The sequence below is a fragment of the Cottoperca gobio genome, unplaced genomic scaffold (assembly GCF_900634415.1).
Source record: "Cottoperca gobio unplaced genomic scaffold, fCotGob3.1 fCotGob3_184arrow_ctg1, whole genome shotgun sequence".
In the NCBI taxonomy this organism is placed as follows: Eukaryota; Metazoa; Chordata; class Actinopteri; order Perciformes; family Bovichtidae; genus Cottoperca; species Cottoperca gobio.
The window spans coordinates 156,857-177,726 of record NW_021166829.1 but is presented as its reverse complement, the minus strand read 5'-3'; the positions used below and the strand labels follow the sequence as shown (position 1 = coordinate 177,726).

The 20,870-nt window shown below is 44.0% G+C and overlaps 2 protein-coding genes across 2 annotated transcripts; both read left to right on the top strand.

Moving 5' to 3' along the window:
• The first annotated feature begins 1,326 nt into the window (after positions 1-1,326).
• Positions 1,327-15,552, top strand: LOC115004772 (UPF0606 protein KIAA1549). The gene is made up of 21 exons (XM_029426443.1): positions 1,327-1,398; positions 2,647-2,837; positions 5,497-6,774; positions 7,050-7,132; positions 7,788-8,087; positions 8,173-8,371; positions 8,473-8,532; positions 8,648-8,799; positions 9,341-9,518; positions 9,684-9,868; positions 9,942-10,147; positions 10,675-10,802; positions 10,927-10,941; positions 11,292-11,488; positions 11,593-11,828; positions 12,097-12,232; positions 12,593-12,886; positions 12,976-13,028; positions 13,116-13,243; positions 13,629-13,783; positions 14,236-15,552. Exons 2-21 carry the CDS (start codon positions 2,708-2,710, stop codon positions 14,458-14,460), a joined length of 4,338 nt encoding a protein of 1,445 aa, XP_029282303.1. The 5' UTR covers positions 1,327-1,398; positions 2,647-2,707; the 3' UTR covers positions 14,461-15,552.
• Positions 14,999-20,632, top strand: svopl (SVOP-like). Its single transcript, XM_029426433.1, has 9 exons — positions 14,999-15,174; positions 15,282-15,453; positions 17,735-17,808; positions 18,130-18,326; positions 19,028-19,139; positions 19,526-19,607; positions 19,700-19,789; positions 20,097-20,210; positions 20,538-20,632. The coding sequence occupies exons 1-9, from the start codon at positions 14,999-15,001 to the stop codon at positions 20,547-20,549; spliced, it is 1,029 nt and encodes a 342-aa protein (XP_029282293.1). The 3' UTR covers positions 20,550-20,632.
• The last annotated feature ends 238 nt before the right edge of the window (positions 20,633-20,870 follow it).

The window sequence follows — 20,870 nt, the reverse complement described above, 5'->3', positions numbered from 1 at the left end:
TAAATATATAAATAAAAGATAAATAAATACAAAGGTAAGGCAAATAAAAACAGAAATATCAATTTGTCACATTTTATCAAATAATAAATGCCTATATTTATTTTTAATTTTAGTTTTGGTACATTAATGACATATTTTATTTATCGAGTGATTTATTCATTTATTTTTGGGTTTTTGGGAATTTACCTCTTGCTTTACAGACTAAATCATTTTATTTTCTCTCATCCTTATTTGCATATTTGGTATTGAGGTAATCAAAAAGTAGTCACATAGTAGTTAGTTAGTAGTAGTTACATTAATATTGTAATACTTGTATTACTGACTACATCTTTTAATTAGTAGTTAATCACATTTATTATAAAATAGGATCTGCTGATTAGTTTGTGTTTTTATCCTGCAGGTCAAACACTTGTTACAAGTTTCCTTTTATATATAAACCATTTATAAATACTTCTATTGAAACTATATAGACCTTTTTATATCTGCACTATTAACTTTGTATTGTAATGAGACTTTTGGAGCTCTGCTGTAACGATTACATGTTCATTGTTATTTTAAAAAGGGTTAAACATTAAACAAGTGGTTTGTTTATTATTGAGTCTGTCTGCAGCTTCACCAACATGCTCAATGTCTGCATGATGCACACTTTCATTTACAAAACATGGGAACAATTTCATTAATTTAAGGTAACATCCTGCGCACAAATTAGTAAATTGTGTTCTCGATTATAAATATTATTCCGGTTCCGTACTTCTGGTTTCGTGCACCACGGAGCAACTTTGATAGGGATGAAGTGTCTCCGCCTGCAGCGCTGCTCTCTTCATATTGGGTTATATTAATAAGCTTAAACATCCACGGAGATTTCATTTATATTATATATATTATAACTTAAAGCTGTCTGATGTGCTGCTTGTAGAGAGGAAACTGCTGCTGCAGGAAGAGCCTCCACTGGGACACCGTACATTTATTAACTATATTATTATTAATGTTTCACAAATATAATCAATAAATATTTCATATTTTCATATTACTGTTAAATGAATGATTTCCAGTGGGTTCAGTCGGAGCGGGTATTGGTTCTGCAGAACTGATCCGGTTCAGCTCTGAAGATAAGATGTGACAGAAAACAAGATGTCGTTTGAATTGTAGATTTGGATCATCTGACACTCAGCAGATGGAGCTGGTCGGACCGGTACCGGACCAAAGGCTCGTTATTGAGCCCGTGCAGCGGATGCAGCAGACATGTGGAGGTGATCAGACTGCAGAGACTCTGAGGAGGAGGGAGCTGTGATTCATCCGCAGGGACTCTCCGCCTCCTCCTTCCCCGCGCAGGGAGCGCGCCGCGCGGCAGACAGAGAGGCGTGACGCGCAGGAACCACAGCATCTCCAGGATGGCAGGTAGGATCATCTGGGATGAGGGTAAACCTGGGATTATGATAGCACTGCTCGGCTCGACTCGGATTCTTCTCAATGAACAGCACGTGTTTTAATGAGGTGTGTGTGTGTGTGTGTGGGGGGGGGGGGGGGGCGCTCGGCGTGTTTTAGCGGCATGGACAGCGGGCAGAGAGAAGGGAGGCGGCTCAGCATCACTTACGGTTTATCATCAGCGTTAACGCGTTAAACCCGGTTCTTAGGGCCCGGATGTTCTGCAGCGCTGACCGGCTGCACGGTGCCTATGAGCAGGGAAAGCGGCTGTGATGCCCGGTGTGTGCGGGGAGGAGAGGCGGGGATGTGAGACAGGCCGGGGGATGTGAGACAGACCGGGGGATGTCTGTCCGATAATGGGGTCAGTGTGTGTGAGCGGCCTGGTAACAGAGCAGGGCCGGAACAAAGCTGAACAGGGCCCGAACACATTAACTATTAATAGGCCTACATGAGGAAATACTAAAAATGCAATTATTTAAATATAAATAATATATGCTAATATATAGGCCTAATAAGTGTGACTGTTGGTAGAAACTGTAAAAGTACCTGCAGGCAGCATTCATTCTGTTTAACCACCTGCAGATAAAACTGATAGATCTGATTATTTTACCAAACTTTTCATCTATAAAACATAAAAATGTTCATGTGAGTTTCTCAGAGTCGGTCATTAGACACCGGGTGTTTTTTCTGGTGATTAATTCTCACGTCAATATATTTTCTTATGTTTTTGCAGAACATGAATATTACGCAGTGAGAAACGCAACGATTTTTCTGAGTTTCACCCCGTGATTTAAGGATCAGTAATCAGGTCTAAAGTGCTTTGAAGTCGTAGCCGAGGTTATGATGAGCATTATAAAACAATAATACACGTGATATATATGATATTTAATACAATTATTTTAAAACAACTTTTTAAAGTTTTGTTCTGTAATTCTACATGAAAACTTCTGAACGTGTTCGTCATCAGTTTATGAAAAATAGAAATATTGAATATAAAATGTGGATTATCAAACTCATGTTTACATTTCTTTTTCTGCTTTAATTTATTAAAGCAGTCCGATAAGTATTTGACATGACTGACATTTTTTTAATTAACTTTTAAAATTATGGTTCCAACTAATGATTAATTTTTTTATTATGGTTTGTTCTACAAAATGTTGAAAAATAGTGTAAAAATGTCCGTCCCAGTTTCTCCCAGGTGTTTAAATGTTTGTTCTGCAGGTCCTCCTGACGGGCCCTCGGCTCTGTGCTGCGGGATCAGACCTGCAGCCCTTTGAGGACGATGGACCCTAAGAACCCGCCGGGCCCCGGCTCGAGGATGGAGCCCAGAACCTGCAGACGCACCGTCGCCGTGATCCTGCTGGTGGCCGGCACACTGGTGTCCATGGTGACTTCAAGCTCACCTGCTACAGGTAAAATTGTGATTCTTAAAGGGACAGTACACCGATTACAACAAAATTGAATTTGAATTGTACATTGTGTATAGCTTGAAATGACAATAAAGTTTTGATTGATTGATTGATTTTACTTTAAACTTTATTAAAGATTTGATATCAACAGGTTTTTACTTTAAGCTTTACATTTTATTTTATTACTTTATTACCGACCTACCTACCTGCCTATCTAACTACCTGCCTACCTACCTGCCTACCTACCTACCTACCTGCCTATCTACCTACAGTTGTGGTCAAACGTTTACATACACTTGTAAAGAACATGTATGTCATGGCAGTCTTGAGTTTCCACTAATATCTAAAACTCTTATTTTTCTGTGATAGACTGATTGGAGTACATACTTCTCTGTCACAAAAAAGATTTTTGAAGTTTGGTTATTTTATGAATTTATTATGGGTCTACTGAACATGTGACCAAATCAGCTGGGTCAAAAATATACATACAGCAATGCTAATATTTGGTTATATGTCCCTTGGCCATTTTCACCTCAATTATGCGCTTTCGGTAGCCATCCACAAGCTTCTGGTTGAATCTTTGACCACTCCTCTTGACAAAATCGGTGCAGTTCAGCTAAATGTGTTGACTTTCTGACATGGACTTGTTTCTTCAGCACTGTCCACATGTTCTCGATGGGTTTAAGTCAGGACTTTGTGAAGGCCATTCTAAAACCTTCATTCTAGCTTGATTTAAACTTCCTTTACCACTTTTGATGCGTGTTTGGGGTCATTGTCCTGTTGGAACACCCTGCAGCCAAGACCCAACCTTCTGGCTAATGATTTTAGGTTCTCCTGAAGAATTTGGAGGTAATCCTCCTTCTTCATTATTCCATTTACTTCCTGTAAAGCACCAGTAACATTGGCAGCAAAACAGGCCCAGAGCATAATACTACCACCACCATGCTTGACGGTAGGCATGGTGTTCTTGGGGTTAAAGGCCTCACCTTCTCTCCACCAAACATATTTCTGGTCATTGTGGCCAAAAAGCTTCTTGCATGGCAGCCTCTCAGACCATGCCGATGTAAAACACGCTTGACTGTGGACACTCACACCTGTGTTCCACCAGCTTCTAGTTCATTGCAGATCTGCTTTTTGGTGGTTCTCAGTTGAATCTTGACCATCCTGACCAATTTTCTCTCAGCAGCAGGTGATAGCTTGCATTTTCTTCCTGATCATGGAGGTGACACAACTGTGCCATGCACTTTATACTATCAAACAACTGTTTGCACAGTTGATCTTGGGACCTGTAGCTCTTTTGAAATGGCTCCACGTGACTTTCCTGACTTTTTCAAGTCAATGATCCACTTTTTCAGATCCGTGCTGAGCTCCATTGACTTCCCTATTGTAGCGTTTGTGGCTGAGTCTAATGATTGTATCAAAGGAGCCCTATTTAAATGGGGTCACCAGCTGTAGTCAATCATAATCACTCACAAGAAGTTAAGAGGCCATGCCACAAAGCTGATTTGATTGACACAACTTTCTACATTACCAAAATTAATAATTCATGTTGCTGTATGTATATTTTGACCCAGCTGATTTGGTCACATTTTCAGTAGACTCATAATAAATTCATAAATAACCAAACTCCAAAAATCTTTTTTGTAACAGAAGTCTATCACAGAAAAATAAGAGTTTTAGAAATGATTGGAAACTCAAGACTGCCATGACATGTTCTTTACAAGTGTATGTAAACTTTTGACCACAACTGTACATACCTATCTACCTACCTACCTACTTGACTACCTACCTATCTATCTGCCTACCTACTTACCTATCTACCTACCTACCTACTTGACTACCTACCTATCTATCTGCCTACCTACTTACCTATCTGCCTACCTACTTACCTATCTACCTACCTACTTACCTACCTACTTACCTACCTACCTATCTATCTGCCTACCTACTTACCTATCTGCCTACCTACTTACCTACCTACTTACCTACCTACCTATCTATCTGCCTACCTACTTACCTATCTGCCTACCTACTTACCTATCTGCCTACCTACCTACTTGACTACCTACCTATCTATCTGCCTACCTACTTACCTATCTGCCTACCTACTTACCTATCTGCCTACCTACTTACCTATCTACCTACCTACCTACTTGACTACCTACCTATCTATCTGCCTACCTACTTACCTATCTGCCTACCTACTTACCTATCTACCTACCTACTTACCTACCTACCTACCTACCTACACCCCCAGTATTTGAGGCGTCTCCTCCTGAATACCAAGGCCTCGTCTCTGCTCGGCACGTGATGCTGCCGCAAAGCACTGCGTCACCACGGCAACAAGGCCAGCAGTCAAGGCTGTGTGTATGTGTGTGTGTGTGTGTGTGTGTGTGTGTGTGTGTGTGTGTGTGTGTGTGTGTGTGTGTGTGTGTGTGTGTGTGTGTGTTTGCGTCACAAAGACAAATAGACTGCAGAGAAAAAAGAAAGAGGTCGCTGTGTGTGAATTGATGTAACTATATATACATATATACATATATATATATATATATATATAGTTTCATATATATGTATATATGTTTGTGTATAAATGTATATGTATATACATACATATACACATATATATACATATATATGTGTAATCCCTCTCTTTGTCTCACAGGTGTGCTGGACTTCAAAAGGACAGCAGAGTCTCCATCTCTTCCTTCATCCCCCTCCTCCCCTCCCAGACCCCTGGCCCCCAGCCCGCTCTCAGACTCTGGTTACCACGGTGGTGCAGGCTCGGCGGAGGACTCAGACTCTGGTGCTCAGGGGATCCACCTCCTGCTGAGACCGCCAGACCTACTGTCCCCCAGCCTCCTCCCGCCCCTGCCCCCACATGCCCAGCCCACATTCACCCCTCCTCCCCCCTGGGAGCACGGCCCTTCCCTGGAGGAGGCCTGGGGCTCCGGAGACTACCTGGAGACTCTGTCCTTCATGGTACCTGATGGCGAGGAGCTGACGCTCGCCACGCCGCTGCCCAACCACCCCTACGACGAGGACGACGGCGGGGACTGGGTCTCTTACGACACTGCCTTTCCCGCCCGTCCCACCGTACCCATCTCCTCCCGCTTACCTCTCTCACCCTCCTCCTCCACCCCCAGCATCACCCTGCACACTCGGCCCACCCATCCCGACATCTTCCCCACCTGGGACGAGGACTACGACCTGGAGGATCTGATGCCTCTGGAGCCGACAGAGCTGCTCCTGCCGGACATGAACAGCATGGAGTACTACACAAACATGCTGGCCCAGGAGAGAGAGAAGGAGAGGGAGAGAGAGAGGGAGAGAGAGAGGGAGAGAGAGGGACAGAGGGGAAGGGGTAGAGACCAGGACCGGGTCAACCGGACTGACTCCAAACCCCCCATCACCCCCACAACAACCCAAACCCAACGCCCTCCTACAACCCCGTCCCCAAGCTCCGGTTCTCCTCCAGGATGGGAGTCCAAGCATCCCCCAGAGCGGCCCACCTCTCTGCTCACCCTCTCACCTACACTCACAGGTAAGGAGAAGCCACCTCTGCCATCAGCCACCGTCAAAATCGTTTCTTCTGCTGCTCCAAAACCTAAAGATGAAGCCCCAACCCTGGGCAGACACCCTCCTCCTCAACCCCCTTCCAACATCACCGGCCGGGTGCCTCCCCCTCCCCCGCTGGGGCCACCCACCCGCCCCGACAGACCGGAAAGGCTTCCAGCAGTCACAGAGAAGCCAGTGAAGGCTCCCCCGCCCACCACCACCAGCACTACCAGGGCAACAACCACAACCACCGCCATCACCACCACCCAGAACACAGCCATCAGCCTGACCAGAGCGCCTCCCCTCACCACGGCCAGAGTGACCCCGCCTGCTAGACAGTACCTATGCAACATCACCAAGCCGGAGATGTACCTGGTCCGAGTCGGTGAGTATATCATGTAACAGGAACGCCAAGTTCTGCTGATACACCACAAAGGCCTTGACACCGGGGAGTTTTTTTCTTCCTTTAATTCACATGTCAATATATTTTTGGGAACTGTTGTTGTTGTCATGACTTCCACACAGAAGCAGCTCCTTTTTTCAGTTCCTTCTTTCACAATAAAAGCCCTATAGACATCTAATATTCGCATGTGAGTATTTATTATTTGTGTCGTTTATAAAGGGTTCAGTCAGCTGATCTGTGTTGTTTATCTCCTGCAGTCAGCTCCAAAGGTTCATCAGCAGGCTTCACTGCAGTCAGAGATCTTCTGAAGAGAGAGTTCAACCGCTCCGTGGAGCTCCAGGTATTCAAGCTTACTTTACTGGACTTTACTCTAGTTTACTTTATGTTACAGGTATGTTTAGGTAACAGTGTGTCATGTCCAGGGTTTATCCGATATTAAATCTCTCCGGGCATAATGTCCGCTTTGACTACATTGAAGACTTAATGCGTAGCGAGCAGATGTGCTGCAAAGGTCTCTTTTTACTAGTTCAACTTGGAGTGCCTTTGGGAATGTTTGGGATAGTTTCTTGAGTTTTAGGACCTAGCACAGCGTTGTGTAGTTGGTGTAATTTTTAAATCTACAGACTTCAGTACGGCATGTAAGGGATAAAGTTAGCAACCACCAGCTGCTACTGGCAAAACTGCCAATTAATTAAAACAGTATAGACACTTTATGACCCATACTTGCTTTTCTCATGCCTGGTGTCGCAGGTTTCATTGATTATAGTGGAAGCGTAGTTTTGCCACATTGTAAATTCTTCTTTAAAGCCACCTATCAATTGTTTTTAATCATTTGTCCGTGACATCGACATCTTCCAGGACTTCGGTCCAATTTCAACGGAAACCTCATTCAAATGGTCGAAGTAATGTTTTTAGTTGACAGTTCTCCCTTGTGGTACTGAGCCTTACTGAACTCACCTTGGTTGGTGTCCGTCTCCTCTCTGCTGCTCCGTCAGTTCCTCAGAACACCGTCCAGTTTTGCCTTCCGGGTCGTGTCTGGACCGCTGATCTTCACCACCATGTCCGTCATCAATGCCCTCCGCCAGCTGCCGCGCAGCTCCAGCCCTGTTCCCTCCGTGTCGCCGCTCTACACCGTGCCGGACCTCCGGTACCAGATCCACTCGGTACTTCAGTTTGTTCCCACACACGTAGACGTACGAGTCTGCAACTTCAGCCAGCGGGTCGAGAGAGGTCTGACGATGGCGTACGCAGAGACACGGAGACGAACACATGAGGCGGGAAACGTCACCGTACAGGTGAGTGTGTTCATGTCTGCGGGGTATTCTTTCGTTTTCTGACTTAACATGTTCAAAATACAAATGTAATCTGTGTCTACTCCAGCTGTTGAACATCACCACGACTGTGACCGGGCCGGTGACAGTGGTGGTGGCACCAGCGAAGGTTTCCGTTGACATCACCTTTGCAGTGCGAGACGGGCGAGGCTACCTGCTGGGGTCAGAGGTCAGCAAACACCTGAGGAAGCTCAGCCTGGTCGAGTTCAGCTTCTACATCGGATTTCCTGCCCTGCAGATCGCAGAACGTATGACACACACACACTCACACACAGAGTTTATACCCACATACGTAATAATATCCAGGTTTAGGCAACATGTTCATTAAATATGCCAAATGTGTTGACAGCTTTCCATTACCCTGAGCTGAACACGTCCCACCACCTGCGCTCCACCTGGGTCCGTACAGGTGAGTCTGAAAGCCTGCAGGTAGTTTGGGTTTGTCGGGTTGAGCTCTTTAACTTGTGATGCATTTAGAAAGCTGAGACAGATATCTGAAGTATTCTGAAATGTGTGTGTTTCAGTGCTGTTGGGCGTTCAGGAGCTGACGGTGGCTGAGAAAAGTTTTAAAGCTCGTCTGGAGAGACGTCTGGCTCTGCTGCTGGAGGAGGGACTGCAGACACCCAGCAGGAGGCGCTGGAGGAGAGCTACAGCCGTGGGAAACAACAGTCTGCAGGTACATGTGCAATATACAGGTATATACGCATTGTACAGGTATATACGCATTATACAGGTATATATGCATTGTACAGGTATATACGCATTATACAGGTATATACGCATTGTACAGGTATATACGCATTATACAGGTATATATGCATTGTACAGGTATATACGCATTATACAGGTATATACGCATTGTACAGGTATATACGCATTACACAGGTATATGGGCATTGTACAGGTATATACGCATTATACAGGTATATATATATATTGTACAGGTATGTGATATCCGGAATTGTCCTCACTTTCTAAAAATATTCATAAATGTTTTTTTCTTAATTCCCAAAAAAAATCCAATTTTCTTCTTCCCAAAGATTTCCAAAAGGTCCCTCAGGTACAAACACTAAAGGTGTATTATTGTGTCCTGACAGTAACGTTTGGAACTGCTGAGTTTCACATCATCCACTCACCTGTTGAGTGTTTCTGAGCTTCGTTTTGTCTCTTCTCTTTCCTGCTGACTTCCTTCGGAACTTTAACCCGACATGTGCCAGGTGGTGCGGGTGGCGCGGCTGTCAGGCCCGGAGCGCCCCCTGGAGGTCTTTTATTTTGTGGAGGGTCCAGGTGGACAGCGGCTTCCAGCCGAGGCCACGGCGCTCACCCTGAACCGACTGGACCTGCAGAGAGCAGCCATCGTCCTCGGACACCGAGTCCAGAAACCCATTGCCCAACGTGAGTCCTGTCTCACCTGTCTTACCTGTCTCACCTGTCTCACCTGTATCTGATCTGTCTCACCTGTCCCTCACCTGTCTCACACCTGTATCTGACCTGTCTCACTTGTATCTGACCTGTCTCACCTCTTTCTCACCCATCTCTCCCCTGCCCCCGTCCCTCCAGCTGTGGAGACGCTCTCCATCTCCCCGGCGGAGACCCAGAGCAGCAGTATCTGGCTGATTGTGGGCGTGGTGGTCCCGGTGCTGCTGGCGGTCTTCATCATCATCATCCTCTACTGGAAGCTGTGCGGCTCCGAGAAGCTCGAGTTCCAGCCAGACGCCATCAATACCATCCAGCAGAGGCAGAAGGTCAGATGTCAACAGGAAGTCAGAGTTACTTCTTCCTGTCACGCTCATTAACACTGATGGTGTCCTCTCTTAGCTTCAGGCTCCCAGCGTGAAAGGCTTCGACTTTGCAAAGCTGCACCTCGGTCAGCACAGCAAAGACGACATCATGGTGATCCAGGAGCCCGGCCCGCTGCCCGCGCCCGCAAAGGAGGCCACGCCCTCCGACGTCGGGGACCTCAACACCCCCAAATCTAAAGGCTCATCCACCAAGGTGGCACGGTCCAGCCGCCGCAGGGGCAGGTCAGACACAAGTTTACACTTCCTCTGTGATCTGTAAAAAACACTTAACGGTCTCAAATGTCCAAAGGTTTTCCTGATTTTTATTTCAAAGAGTTTTAAAACTGTTCTTAGGGTTAGTGACTCGCTGCACAGTTTTAATTTATGAAAAAAAAAATCTTTTAAATCTTATAAAATGTTTGTATTTATTTTATTTATAGTATCAATACAAAAATGTACATTATAGTGCAGAGCAGATTGGCCAGGTTTCTATCACACCCCCCACCTATAGCTTTATTTATCACTGCCCAGAAATATTAAAACTTCCCTTCTGGGGCAATAAATGTGGGGTGACATTTTTTGAAATTACTTTGTTACGGGGCCCTTATATATTCGGAAAATGTCCACATTTTTTCCTGATTTTCATAACATAGAATGCTATGCTACAAGGCTATGTTAATTTGAAATATTGTTGAATTACAAAATTGTTTTTGTTTTTGAAAACTTATTGATTTCTTGGTGGAAAATGAAATGACATGAACTCTCGTCAGGCTCAGCCCGTCAGACGGAGACTCTTTAGGCAGCGACCAATCGAGCGGTAGAGAATCTGCAGAAGAAAGCACACGACCCGTGGCCATGCCCAGCGAGGGGAAGCAGCACAGGAAGACGCCTAAGAATGGTCAGAGACACTGTGTGTGTGTGTGTGTGTGTGTGTGTGTGTGTGTGTGTGTGTGTGTGTGTGTGTGTGTGTGTGTTTTATTAAACTTCATCTGTTTTTTCTTTTTAATGTTTCTGGACTGCAGGGAGGAACAAGATGGGTACGTTTATATATTGTATTATGCAGGTATATATATATATACAGTATATATGTATATAAATATATATATACTGTATATATATATTTATATATAAAATGGTCACATATTATACTAATATTTGTGGATATTCTTCGGATATTTTTCGGGTATATTTTTCGGGTATATTTTTCATATATTTCCCTAATAACTTTTATACTTTATTTGGATATTTGTTAGATATGTTTTACATTTCACATTTTACTAAGATCTTTTGGATAGGGTTAGGGTTAGGGTTAGGGCTAACCCTAACCCTTATTTGTATATACCTTATATGTTGTATTACTGTATTAATGCTCATGTTGCTCCATCAGGCAGTGGTCCAGACGAGCTTCTCTCCTCGTCCTCCATCTTCGACCACGTCGACCGTCTGTCTCGTGGCTCATCTGACGGCACGCGTCGCCAGGCCAACAAGGTGCAACTGATCGCCATGCAGCCGCGCCCGAGCCCGCCACAGCCACACGGCCCGTCCCATCTGAGCCCCACCCTCACCGAGAAGGTCAGCACAGAGGTGAGACCATCGCAAAAACAATTGCGTCCTTACCGCTCGCCATGGAGACATTTAAAACTGCTATGACACCGTCGGCCCCCCTGTGTTCCCCCGTGCTCCTGCAGGTGGCGCTGAGACACAAGTCTGAGATCGAGCATCACAGGAACAAACTTCGGCAGCGCGCCAAGAGGCGGGGTCAGTGTGAGTTTCCCTCCATGGACGACATCATGGACGCATTCGGAGAAGGGCCGGTGCAGAGCGAGGTGGCGCAGCGGCTCTATAGCTCCGCCCACGACCACATGGACTGCATCCTGCAGGCCGACGCTCACTCACCCCCCACGCCTACCGACTCCAGGAGGAGGTCAGACTGCAGAAACCCTCAATTAACTCAACTCATAGTGTTTCTTTTTATTATATTCTATATTAATTTATAAACTGTGCACTGAAAAGGAAAAACTATTGTCTAAAGACTTACTCATTTAATAATATATTAATATCTGAGAAGACTTAACATTAAATACATTTTCGTTTTACAAGATTCTTTTTTTGGCCTTTTTTTACTTTATTTGATGAACAGATGAAGATGAAACATTTTCTCTCTGGGTCTGTCTGTGTGCTTGTCCTTCCAGAGGGAGGCGCTCTCCTCGGGGCCGACGGTCTCAGCCAGGACCTGGAAGTCTTCCTGATACAGACAGAGACCGGCTGCTCACCGACCACAGCGCCACCTACAGGAAATACCCAGGATTCAACAACGTGGCCTACATGGTGAGTTTATTCAAAGTCAGTGTGTTTAAGCAGCGCTAACAGCTGCTACTCTGAATCTACTGGAAGCATTTTATTTAATAGAAGGTTTGGGATTTTATTGGATTCAGTCAAAGGTTGTCTGAAATTACGAACAAAATATGTATCAAGGGATCCAGACTTAATATTACGGAGGCAATGTAAATAACATTGGACCCAGTATTAATCCTTGTGAAACACCCTTAATAACGAACACCTGCTCTGTTTTTATTTTATTATTATCATCATTATTGTTATTAGCAATTATTGTCATTATTGTAAATAGCAGAGGACCTAATAATGATCCCTGTGGAACACCTACTCTCTCTTTCCTCTCTTCCACAGTCTGACCCTGACCTGCCCCCGGACCACGGCAGCCCCTCCCCCACCGACGAGGTGTTTGACTCCGCACCACCCCCACCTCCCTACATGCCCCCCCAGCCCTCCATCGAGGAGGCGCGGCAGCAGATGCACTCCCTTCTGGACGACGCCTTCGCCCTGGTGTCGCCATCCTCGCAGGGCAGCGCCGGGGTGAGCGGGGTAAGCCCTGCCCTGCCCAGCCCCTCCCCCCAGCCTCGCCCCCCAGGCAGGCAGTGGGGCTCTTACCCAGCTGCCCCCGCTTACAGCCCCTTCTCTGCTGTGAGTGTGTCGTCCTGCAGCTGAGGCCACTTTCAGTGTCTCATGACTCCATGTTCAGTTTTAATTTTCTCCTTCTTGTCTTCCTGCAGAGATATGCAGAGCTGGGAATGTCTCCCACGTCAATGCAGGGCCTGCTGCAGAGGTCAGTGTCAGAACACTTAAAACTTAGAACCAGGTGCAGGTCTGTCGGCTGGAACTGAACCAGTACTGATTATCTGTATGTCATCAGGCAGGGCCTGAGCTCAGGAGGGTATGTTTCTACTGGAGAGCAGCTGCAAGAGTCTGTTTACTCCAGCAGGGGGCAGTACGATGACCCCCCTTCCTCGTCCAGACCACGACCTGTAGGGGGCAGCACAGGTAAAATCCTCTGGATGTACTGTGGACATTGCTGTTGATCCTACATTAGAGCTTCAACAAAAGAATGCATTAATATCTAATATAAAAAATAGTGTGCAACAAATTCCATTATCGATTAGTTGGGTTTTGATGCACGGCATCGGGGGGGCAATAAGCCAATGTCTTTTGTAGCTCATGTGATGAATTACAGGAAATTACAAAGTATAAGCATTTGAAAAATGTTGGAGGAAGAGACTAACGATACAGCGGAGAAAAGAGCAGAGGCACCATTACAGGTTCTAATTTTAAAACACGAATCACCATATTTGTGATATCAGTAGTTTTTATTGTGATTGTTTTCAGGTGCAGATCGGGGCTTAAATGTGTTACATTTGTTGACCTCCAGGTGCACAGCTCCACCACCTGACCCAGGTGGGTTTGTCCAGTCAGATCAGTGCGTACCCCGGGGTGGGTCGCAGCATGTCGGGACCCACCGGCTCCAGCTGGAACCAGCAGCACTCGGACCAGGACCTGAGCAGACCCAGAGCCAGCAGAGAGAGTGTGAGTAAATCAAAACATCCAGTCCACACCGGTCCTTTCCTGACCAGTACTAACCAAAAATGTTCAGACCAGGCCAGTCTAGACTTATGTTTGGTCGGTATAAAAATGTTCAAACCGATTTGGTATTAAGCCAAACAGCAAACCGGACGCCATACTGAATTTACCACTAGGTGTTGCACTGACCCAGCAGCCATGGGAACATAATGAGAATGAGAGCACATGAAGGAAAGTGGAGTCCAGTCATGTTTGCCTCAGTTTTGGTGCATTTTTAGTTTTCGTTTAGACTACAGTCTGTAAACCCTCTCAAGGCAAATTTGTAATTTGTGATATAGAGCTATACAAATAAAATGTGTTTGATTTATTGATTGATCAATTTCTTTACATTTTGTGTACATGTGTTTTATACAGAATTATTTTCTGGTCTCACCCTCTTTCCCTTCTTCTCCCTACAGGTGCTGTCATTTCCTGAGTTCTCCTCTTCGTCTGTTTTCCAGATGCCCAGCTCCGCATTGCGGGATCCGTCGGCTCCGCCTCTCCTCCTGACCTCACCTACTCCAGAGTACCCGCCAGAGGACGCTTCGCCCTCCGCCCACACCTCCGCCTCCCTAATAAAGGCAATCAGGGAGGAACTGCGACGTCTGGCCCAGAAACAGGCTGCAATAACCAGCTACCCTTAGACTGGTGAATCAGGACTCAACTGGTTTTAATCATTATTGTTTTTAAGAGCCTGTAAAGACTGGATTACAACCATGAAATTAACTGATCCGCACTCTGGACTCTCTTGAGCTAATCTACATCTGTGCCGCTAAACACAAAATGATTCTGGATCACAATCCATGTCTGAAAAAAAAGACAGTGTCTGTAAGACCTCCGGTATTTTACAGGGTCCCGTCTGTCGGTCCGTCCGTCATCCTTCAGCTCAGTGTTTCATCAGACGGGAGTTTCCATTGAAGTGCTTCCCTGGAGTCGATTATTTGATAAACATCCTTCCTGAATTACTGGAGTGGATCATACTTTTTGAACTTCTGGAGCAGCAAGTCATTCCTAAATTGGATCTAGAGCAGATCATCTCTCCCGACCCTCTGGAGGGGATTGTCCTTCCAAAGGAGATGGTTGCTATCAAGAGAATGGTCCCTCCTTAAGTTCCCCCTGAGCAGATTTGAGATCTGAAGCAGATTGTCCCAGAAGAACATCCTTCCTAAACATCTGAAAGGAATGGTCCCTCCTGACCTTCCAGAGTGGATCGTGCTACTTGAAGTTCTGCAGTGGTTATCTCTCCTGAAGTTCTGCAGTGAATCATCCCTCCTGAAGTTCTGCAGTGGATCATCCCTCCTGAAGTTCTGCAGTGGATCGTCCCTCCTGAAGTTCTGCAGTGGATCATCCCTCCTGAAGTTCTGCAGTGGTTGTCTCTCCTGAAGTTCTGCAGTGGATCATCCTTCTTAAAGTTCTGCAGTGGATCGTCCCTCCTGAAGTTCTAAGCTGGTTGTCCCTCCTGAAGTTCTGCAGTGGACCCTCCCTCTGGACCTTCTGTGGTGCTAGCCGTCAGCCTCATACCATCCGTCCTCATTGACCACTTATTGCCTTCCACACTCCCATCAGCCACGGGGATCAGGTCTCCGTTCATAAACCATATCCATGAGGTCTTTGCACTGTCGACAGCTGGAGGTGAAGTACAGTTCCTACAGTAAGGGAACGCAAAACAGGAAAAAAAAAAAAAAAAGTATATATCTATAAGAGTAAATATGAATATCTGTAAAGAGAATCCCAATGAGCACAATATTAATGTCAGAGGTATTATTGAAGTATTGAGATGTTACTTATTTTGTATTGCTTATATATGAAAGTATACTTTAAATATTTTATTTTGATCAAAAAAAGACCAAACTACTGTTCTATGGTTGTATTCCTCTTGTGTTTGAGCTCGCTGTAGATTTTGAGTCGGCGCTTGTTTCTCTGTGGAGACGTTGCTTAGCGTAGCTGCTCGCTCCTGTGTTCATGTATCAGTGGCAACGGAAAAAAAATTGCGCTAATGCATCGCTTTGATATCAAGTTTTCTCATTGCTGATTTGTTGCATCCATCAGTTTGTGAGCAGAACCCTATAGTTGAGTATAACGTGGCAGGTGAGTGAAAAACGTTTTTGTACGTGGGCAGAGATGGAAAACCAGCCATTCATCACAACCAGGAACTAAAGCTGAAAGCTACATGTCAGCACCCCTGGAGGCTCTAATATTTATTGCACATGAAAAAACTGATTCTTACCACTAATTAGGGGTTTCTCAATTTTGATTCTAAATTGAAAGTCCATCACTTTTGATTTCGATCATCGAAATAAAAAGCAGGATTGGCGATTCTCCCAGTCACAAGAACCGATACTTTGGTACCAAGTAGATGAATTCTGAAACAGGACGGTACTTGTTTTCTAGAAAACTACAGGTACCGCAGGGCCTGAGACTAACGGCATCCCGGGGACGATAAAAAATGTGTTTAGGACGCAGCACGTTTAACCTCCTGACAGAAGTCTGAAGTAAAAAAAGGATGTTGGAGTTCATGGAGTTAGTGTTTGTTTTTACCGTGGCATCGAGAATCGTGGAATTTTACAGATGTTGGTATCGACTACTAACTTTCTGGTATCATGACATCCCACCTTGCACGTGTCTGAAGAAAAAAAACCGCACAGCGTAGCTCACCGGGAACCACACACTGCCGTATGTGTGATTTGTCAAAAACAAATGTTCCTTTCAAAATGTAATTGAAAATGCAGTTTCTTTGTATGGGAACATCATTTTTAGGAGACCGGGCTGCTTTTATATCTTTACATCCATTTCGTTAGGAGCTAAGACTTCTGAGTGAAGTCTGCAGAAAACAACAGACTTGAATTGTAGATTTGGGGGAATCGTCCCATTCCGAACTACATTTCAGACATTTTGGTTCAGATGTTCCTTCCCGTGCTGGCTGTGCAGATGAATGACTGGTGGGCTGTTTTCTCTGTCGTGTTGTGAAGAAGTCTGTGGCTCGTAAACTCTGGTTTTGGTACGAGAGGGTTTGTTCGTCTCTGCTCTTCTTCGGCATGTTTGAATAAGTTTGAAGCTTCTCGTGATGTTCCAGTTGATGTTCAGCATGCTGCAAAAAGATGTTTAAAACTAAGGAGTTGCTCCCCATCAAGTTAAGGTGAGGAAAGAGTGATTAATGTGCCATAAAACCATCATTAATCCAAACACAGTAGAAAAAAAGACTTCATATGAAACATCATGTTTTTTTGTTTTGCATTTGCAAAATATATTTTTTAATCTAAAAGCCGATGGTTACAGTAAACAATGCATAAATGAAAGTGGATATGGTGTTGAATAGAAAACATAATATATAAAAAATATTTTATCTGTGATTGCTCTGCTGAACGGACTCAGTGCCAACACATCCTCACGGACCAGGACTCTTTCTGATTGGACCTCGCACCTGTCAGTCACGCTGAGGGACTTGGCCCCGCATACAGAGCCACATGGTGCTAACTCGACGACTCGGCGTCTCACGCCGAACACACAAACATTAAACCTGCGGAGTCAAGACTTCTTCAACTTGCTGTCTGCAGGTTTCACAAACTCCTCCTGAATGTTTTCTATCCTTTCAGAGTTTCTGTGTTTTCTACATCTGTGATCCGACCAGACGCCCTGCGGACGTTATTCATGACAAAACTACAGATTCAGTCCGAGACAACGCAAAACATTAGATTTTAAATTTGTATCTCAAGATATCACAAGATATTAACTTTTGGGAACAAGAAACTAATGTGTGCACACAATTTAGAAACTTTAAAAAATATATTCTAACTTTCACAAAAGTTTATATATATATATATATATATAATATATATATATATATATATATATATATATATATATATATATATAGTTATAGTATAGTAAATATAATAAAACAGTATAATGTATTTATAGAAAGAAAGAGGCAGCTGGAGGATTCTGCTCAGTTCAGCGTTCAGGAGGACATCTCTACTGCTGTGGTACTCCTGGTACGACTTTATTATTATTACTACTATTGTTATTATTATTGTTGTTTATTTGTATTATTATGTGTGGCTTTATTTGACAACAGCAGGGAAGAGAAGACAGTAAAGCATTCATGATTAATTTTCTAATCCACGAGGACCCATGTTTTTTTACTGAATTTATAAAGTTACAGAAATATGGCTTTTCAAAACAATACTGCTTCTGTCCACAGGGGCGCCAAACAAACACAAAATGATATCTCATTGTAGCTTCTTTAAGTAAAAACCTTTATTTTGATCAATACGGTTTCAGTGGAATAGTTTCTGCTGTGTTTCGTCCTTCAGGTTTGTGGCATCCTTTACGTACTACGGCTCGGTGCTGAGCAGCTCGGAGCTGCTGGAGAAGAACTTGTTGTGTGTGACGGACCCAGACCGAGACCATCAGATCAAACACCACCAAGAGAGCGGTTTGTGTTACTGCATCCCCTTCAAACTCAACGACTACCAGACGCTGCTCATCAGCTGCCTGGGCGAGGTCGCATGTAAGTCCTCGAGAGGTTAATGACGATTTACAGCTTCAACAGTCTGCACACACACTGCAGTATGGAAGCCCAGAGGGGACTTAATTAAAGTGATAATGTTATTTCGCAATAGGATCATCATTTTTCACATATGTATTTGTTTTTTGATTACAAATGAAAATGCAATTTGCATCTTTACATACTCGTATGACCATGTTAAAGTAAAAATGTTTTCATTTAAATGCCGTACCCAGTTGTACAGTGGATAATTCTCAAATGTTAAATCCAATTTGAAAACATTGTAGTCTTATTTTCCATTTATGCAAGCATAAAACAAACTAATTAATAAACAAGCAATCACTTCCAAAAACAGAAAGAAAGATAAAAAAAAAACTGTTGAGAGGTTGCGGACATAAAGATATTCTTTTAAACATTTATTTTAAATACTTAACCTTCTGTAAAGTGGGGGAAATTATAATGCTATTTTGGAATTCCACTTTCAAATTTACATTATCATTTTAAAAAAGTTTCTTTCTTTCTAACCCTAACCCTAGAAACACAGAGATTAAATTCCGCCAGCAGAATCAGCCACCAACCAAATTCTGTAGAACTTCCTGAGTATTTAGGAAAAATCCCAACATTTTATTTCTATAAAGTTTTATTTATTGAGTCAACTGTTTTTACATTTTAACTCCATGATGGTCTGAACGTTGTCCTTCCAGTGGTTCCCATAAACATCTGTCTGCTGAACGTGTTGGGACGGAAGATGAGTATGACCGTGCTGCAGCTGGCGGCGGCCATTTTGTTCATGTTGCTCAACATCTGCACCAGCATGTAAGAACTAACTCAGACTCTACTTCTTCTGTCCGCTGTTATAGTCTGGCTGTGTGCAGGATTATGAGGACCTCCAGTCTGACTGCAGGTTTATGAGGACCTCCCGTCTGACTGCAGGTTTATGAGGACCTCCCGTCTGACTGCAGGTTTATGAGGACCTCCCGTCTGACTGCAGGTTTATGAGGACCTCCAGTCTGACTGCAGGTTTATGAGGACCTCCAGTCTGACTGCAGGTTTATGAAGACCTCCAGTCTGACTGCAGGTTTATGAGGACCTCCAGTCTGACTGCAGGTTTATGAGGACCTCCAGTCTGACTGCAGGTTTATGAAGACCTCCAGTCTGACTGCAGGTTTATGAGGACCTTCTGACCCTGTTTTTCTCTCCAGGTTTGGGTTCACGGTGTTGCTGTTCCTGCTCCGGTCTCTGGTCTCCATGAACTTTAATGTGGTTTATATTTACACCGCTGAGGTATGGTCACACTATGCTGGTTTTATTGGGGGGGGGGGTATTGATAAGGACTTGGGTAATAATAAATATTAATATTATAAAACATCTCTCAGGTGTACCCCACCGTGGCTCGCTCTCTTGGGATGGGCTTCTGCACGTCCTTTAGTCGGATCGGAGGAATGATCGCTCCGTTCATCGCTCAGGTGAGATCAGGGTCCTCAGAGTATCAGACAGGTGAGTTCAGGGTCCTCTCACAGAATCAGACAGGTGAGTTCAGGGTCCTCTCACAGAATCAGACAGACGGGTGAGTTCAGGGTCCTCTCACAGAATCAGACAGACAGGTGAGTTCAGCTTCCACTGACAGAATCAGACAGGTGAGTTCAGGGTCCTCTCACAGAATCAGACAGACAGGTGAGTTCAGGGTCCTCTCACAGAATCAGACAGGGGAGTTCAGGGTCCTCACAGAATCAGTCAGGTGAGTTTCCAGGTGTCTGACTCTGTGTACTTCAGGTGCTGATGTCTCAGTCGGTGATTCTGGCTCTCAGTCCGTTCGCGGTGGCTTGTGGGATCTGCGCTCTGGGAAACTTTCTGCTGCCGATAGAAACACGAGGACGAGCTCTGCTGGTGAGAAACTCTTTCACGACTTCTAGAGATGTTGTAGGTAAAACAATAAAATACGGTACCGGGGGCTAAATATTCAGAGGAAAAAGTCTGAAATACAGAGATTATATTTGTACATTTACAATAGAAGAATCTCACAAATGTATGTAAAATAATAATAATAATGATAATATTTTTTGTGAACGTACCACAGTGCTTTACTTGTTCAATCTCCGAAACATCCAAGTTTTTTTCTTGTAAATTTTGCTTTTAAATCTGAGAGAATATTGTTGTAAATGACTGTTTACACTTTGTACAAACTTTATTTAACTTTTTAAAATGTATTTTCAGCAAAACTCCTGATGGCGTCTCCGAACAAACCGTTGCTGGTAGTTTCTTATTGTTACTTCTATAATGTAAAGATATTAAATATGTTTGTGATATCAGATGTTTCTGAGGTTATTTATGAACGAATGCTGTTATTAACATGTTATTAAAGGTTTTGTACGTTTAAAAACTGATTTTTTTTAACCTGGTATTAGCATTGTAATGACAATTCTCCGTTAAAAGTAGAATAAATGTTTTTAATCATCACAGTGAGCCTCCTGATTAAAGATTCAACTTTAAATACAGTTTGTGAGCTTTTTATTGTTCTGCAGAAAGTTTATTTTTCTACATGAAAAA

Coding starts and splice junctions, on each gene's coding strand:
- LOC115004772 (XM_029426443.1), top strand. CDS start 2,708: ATGGACCCTAAGAACCCGCCGGGCCCCGGCTCGAGGATGGAGCCCAGA. Junction 7,133..7,787: donor ACCGCTCCGTGGAGCTCCAG/GTATTCAAGCTT, acceptor CTGCTCCGTCAG/TTCCTCAGAACACCGTCCAG. Junction 12,887..12,975: donor CTTACAGCCCCTTCTCTGCT/GTGAGTGTGTCG, acceptor GTCTTCCTGCAG/AGATATGCAGAGCTGGGAAT.
- svopl (XM_029426433.1), top strand. CDS start 14,999: ATGGTCCCTCCTGACCTTCCAGAGTGGATCGTGCTACTTGAAGTTCTG. Junction 18,327..19,027: donor CTGCCTGGGCGAGGTCGCAT/GTAAGTCCTCGA, acceptor TTGTCCTTCCAG/TGGTTCCCATAAACATCTGT. Junction 19,140..19,525: donor CTCAACATCTGCACCAGCAT/GTAAGAACTAAC, acceptor TTTTCTCTCCAG/GTTTGGGTTCACGGTGTTGC.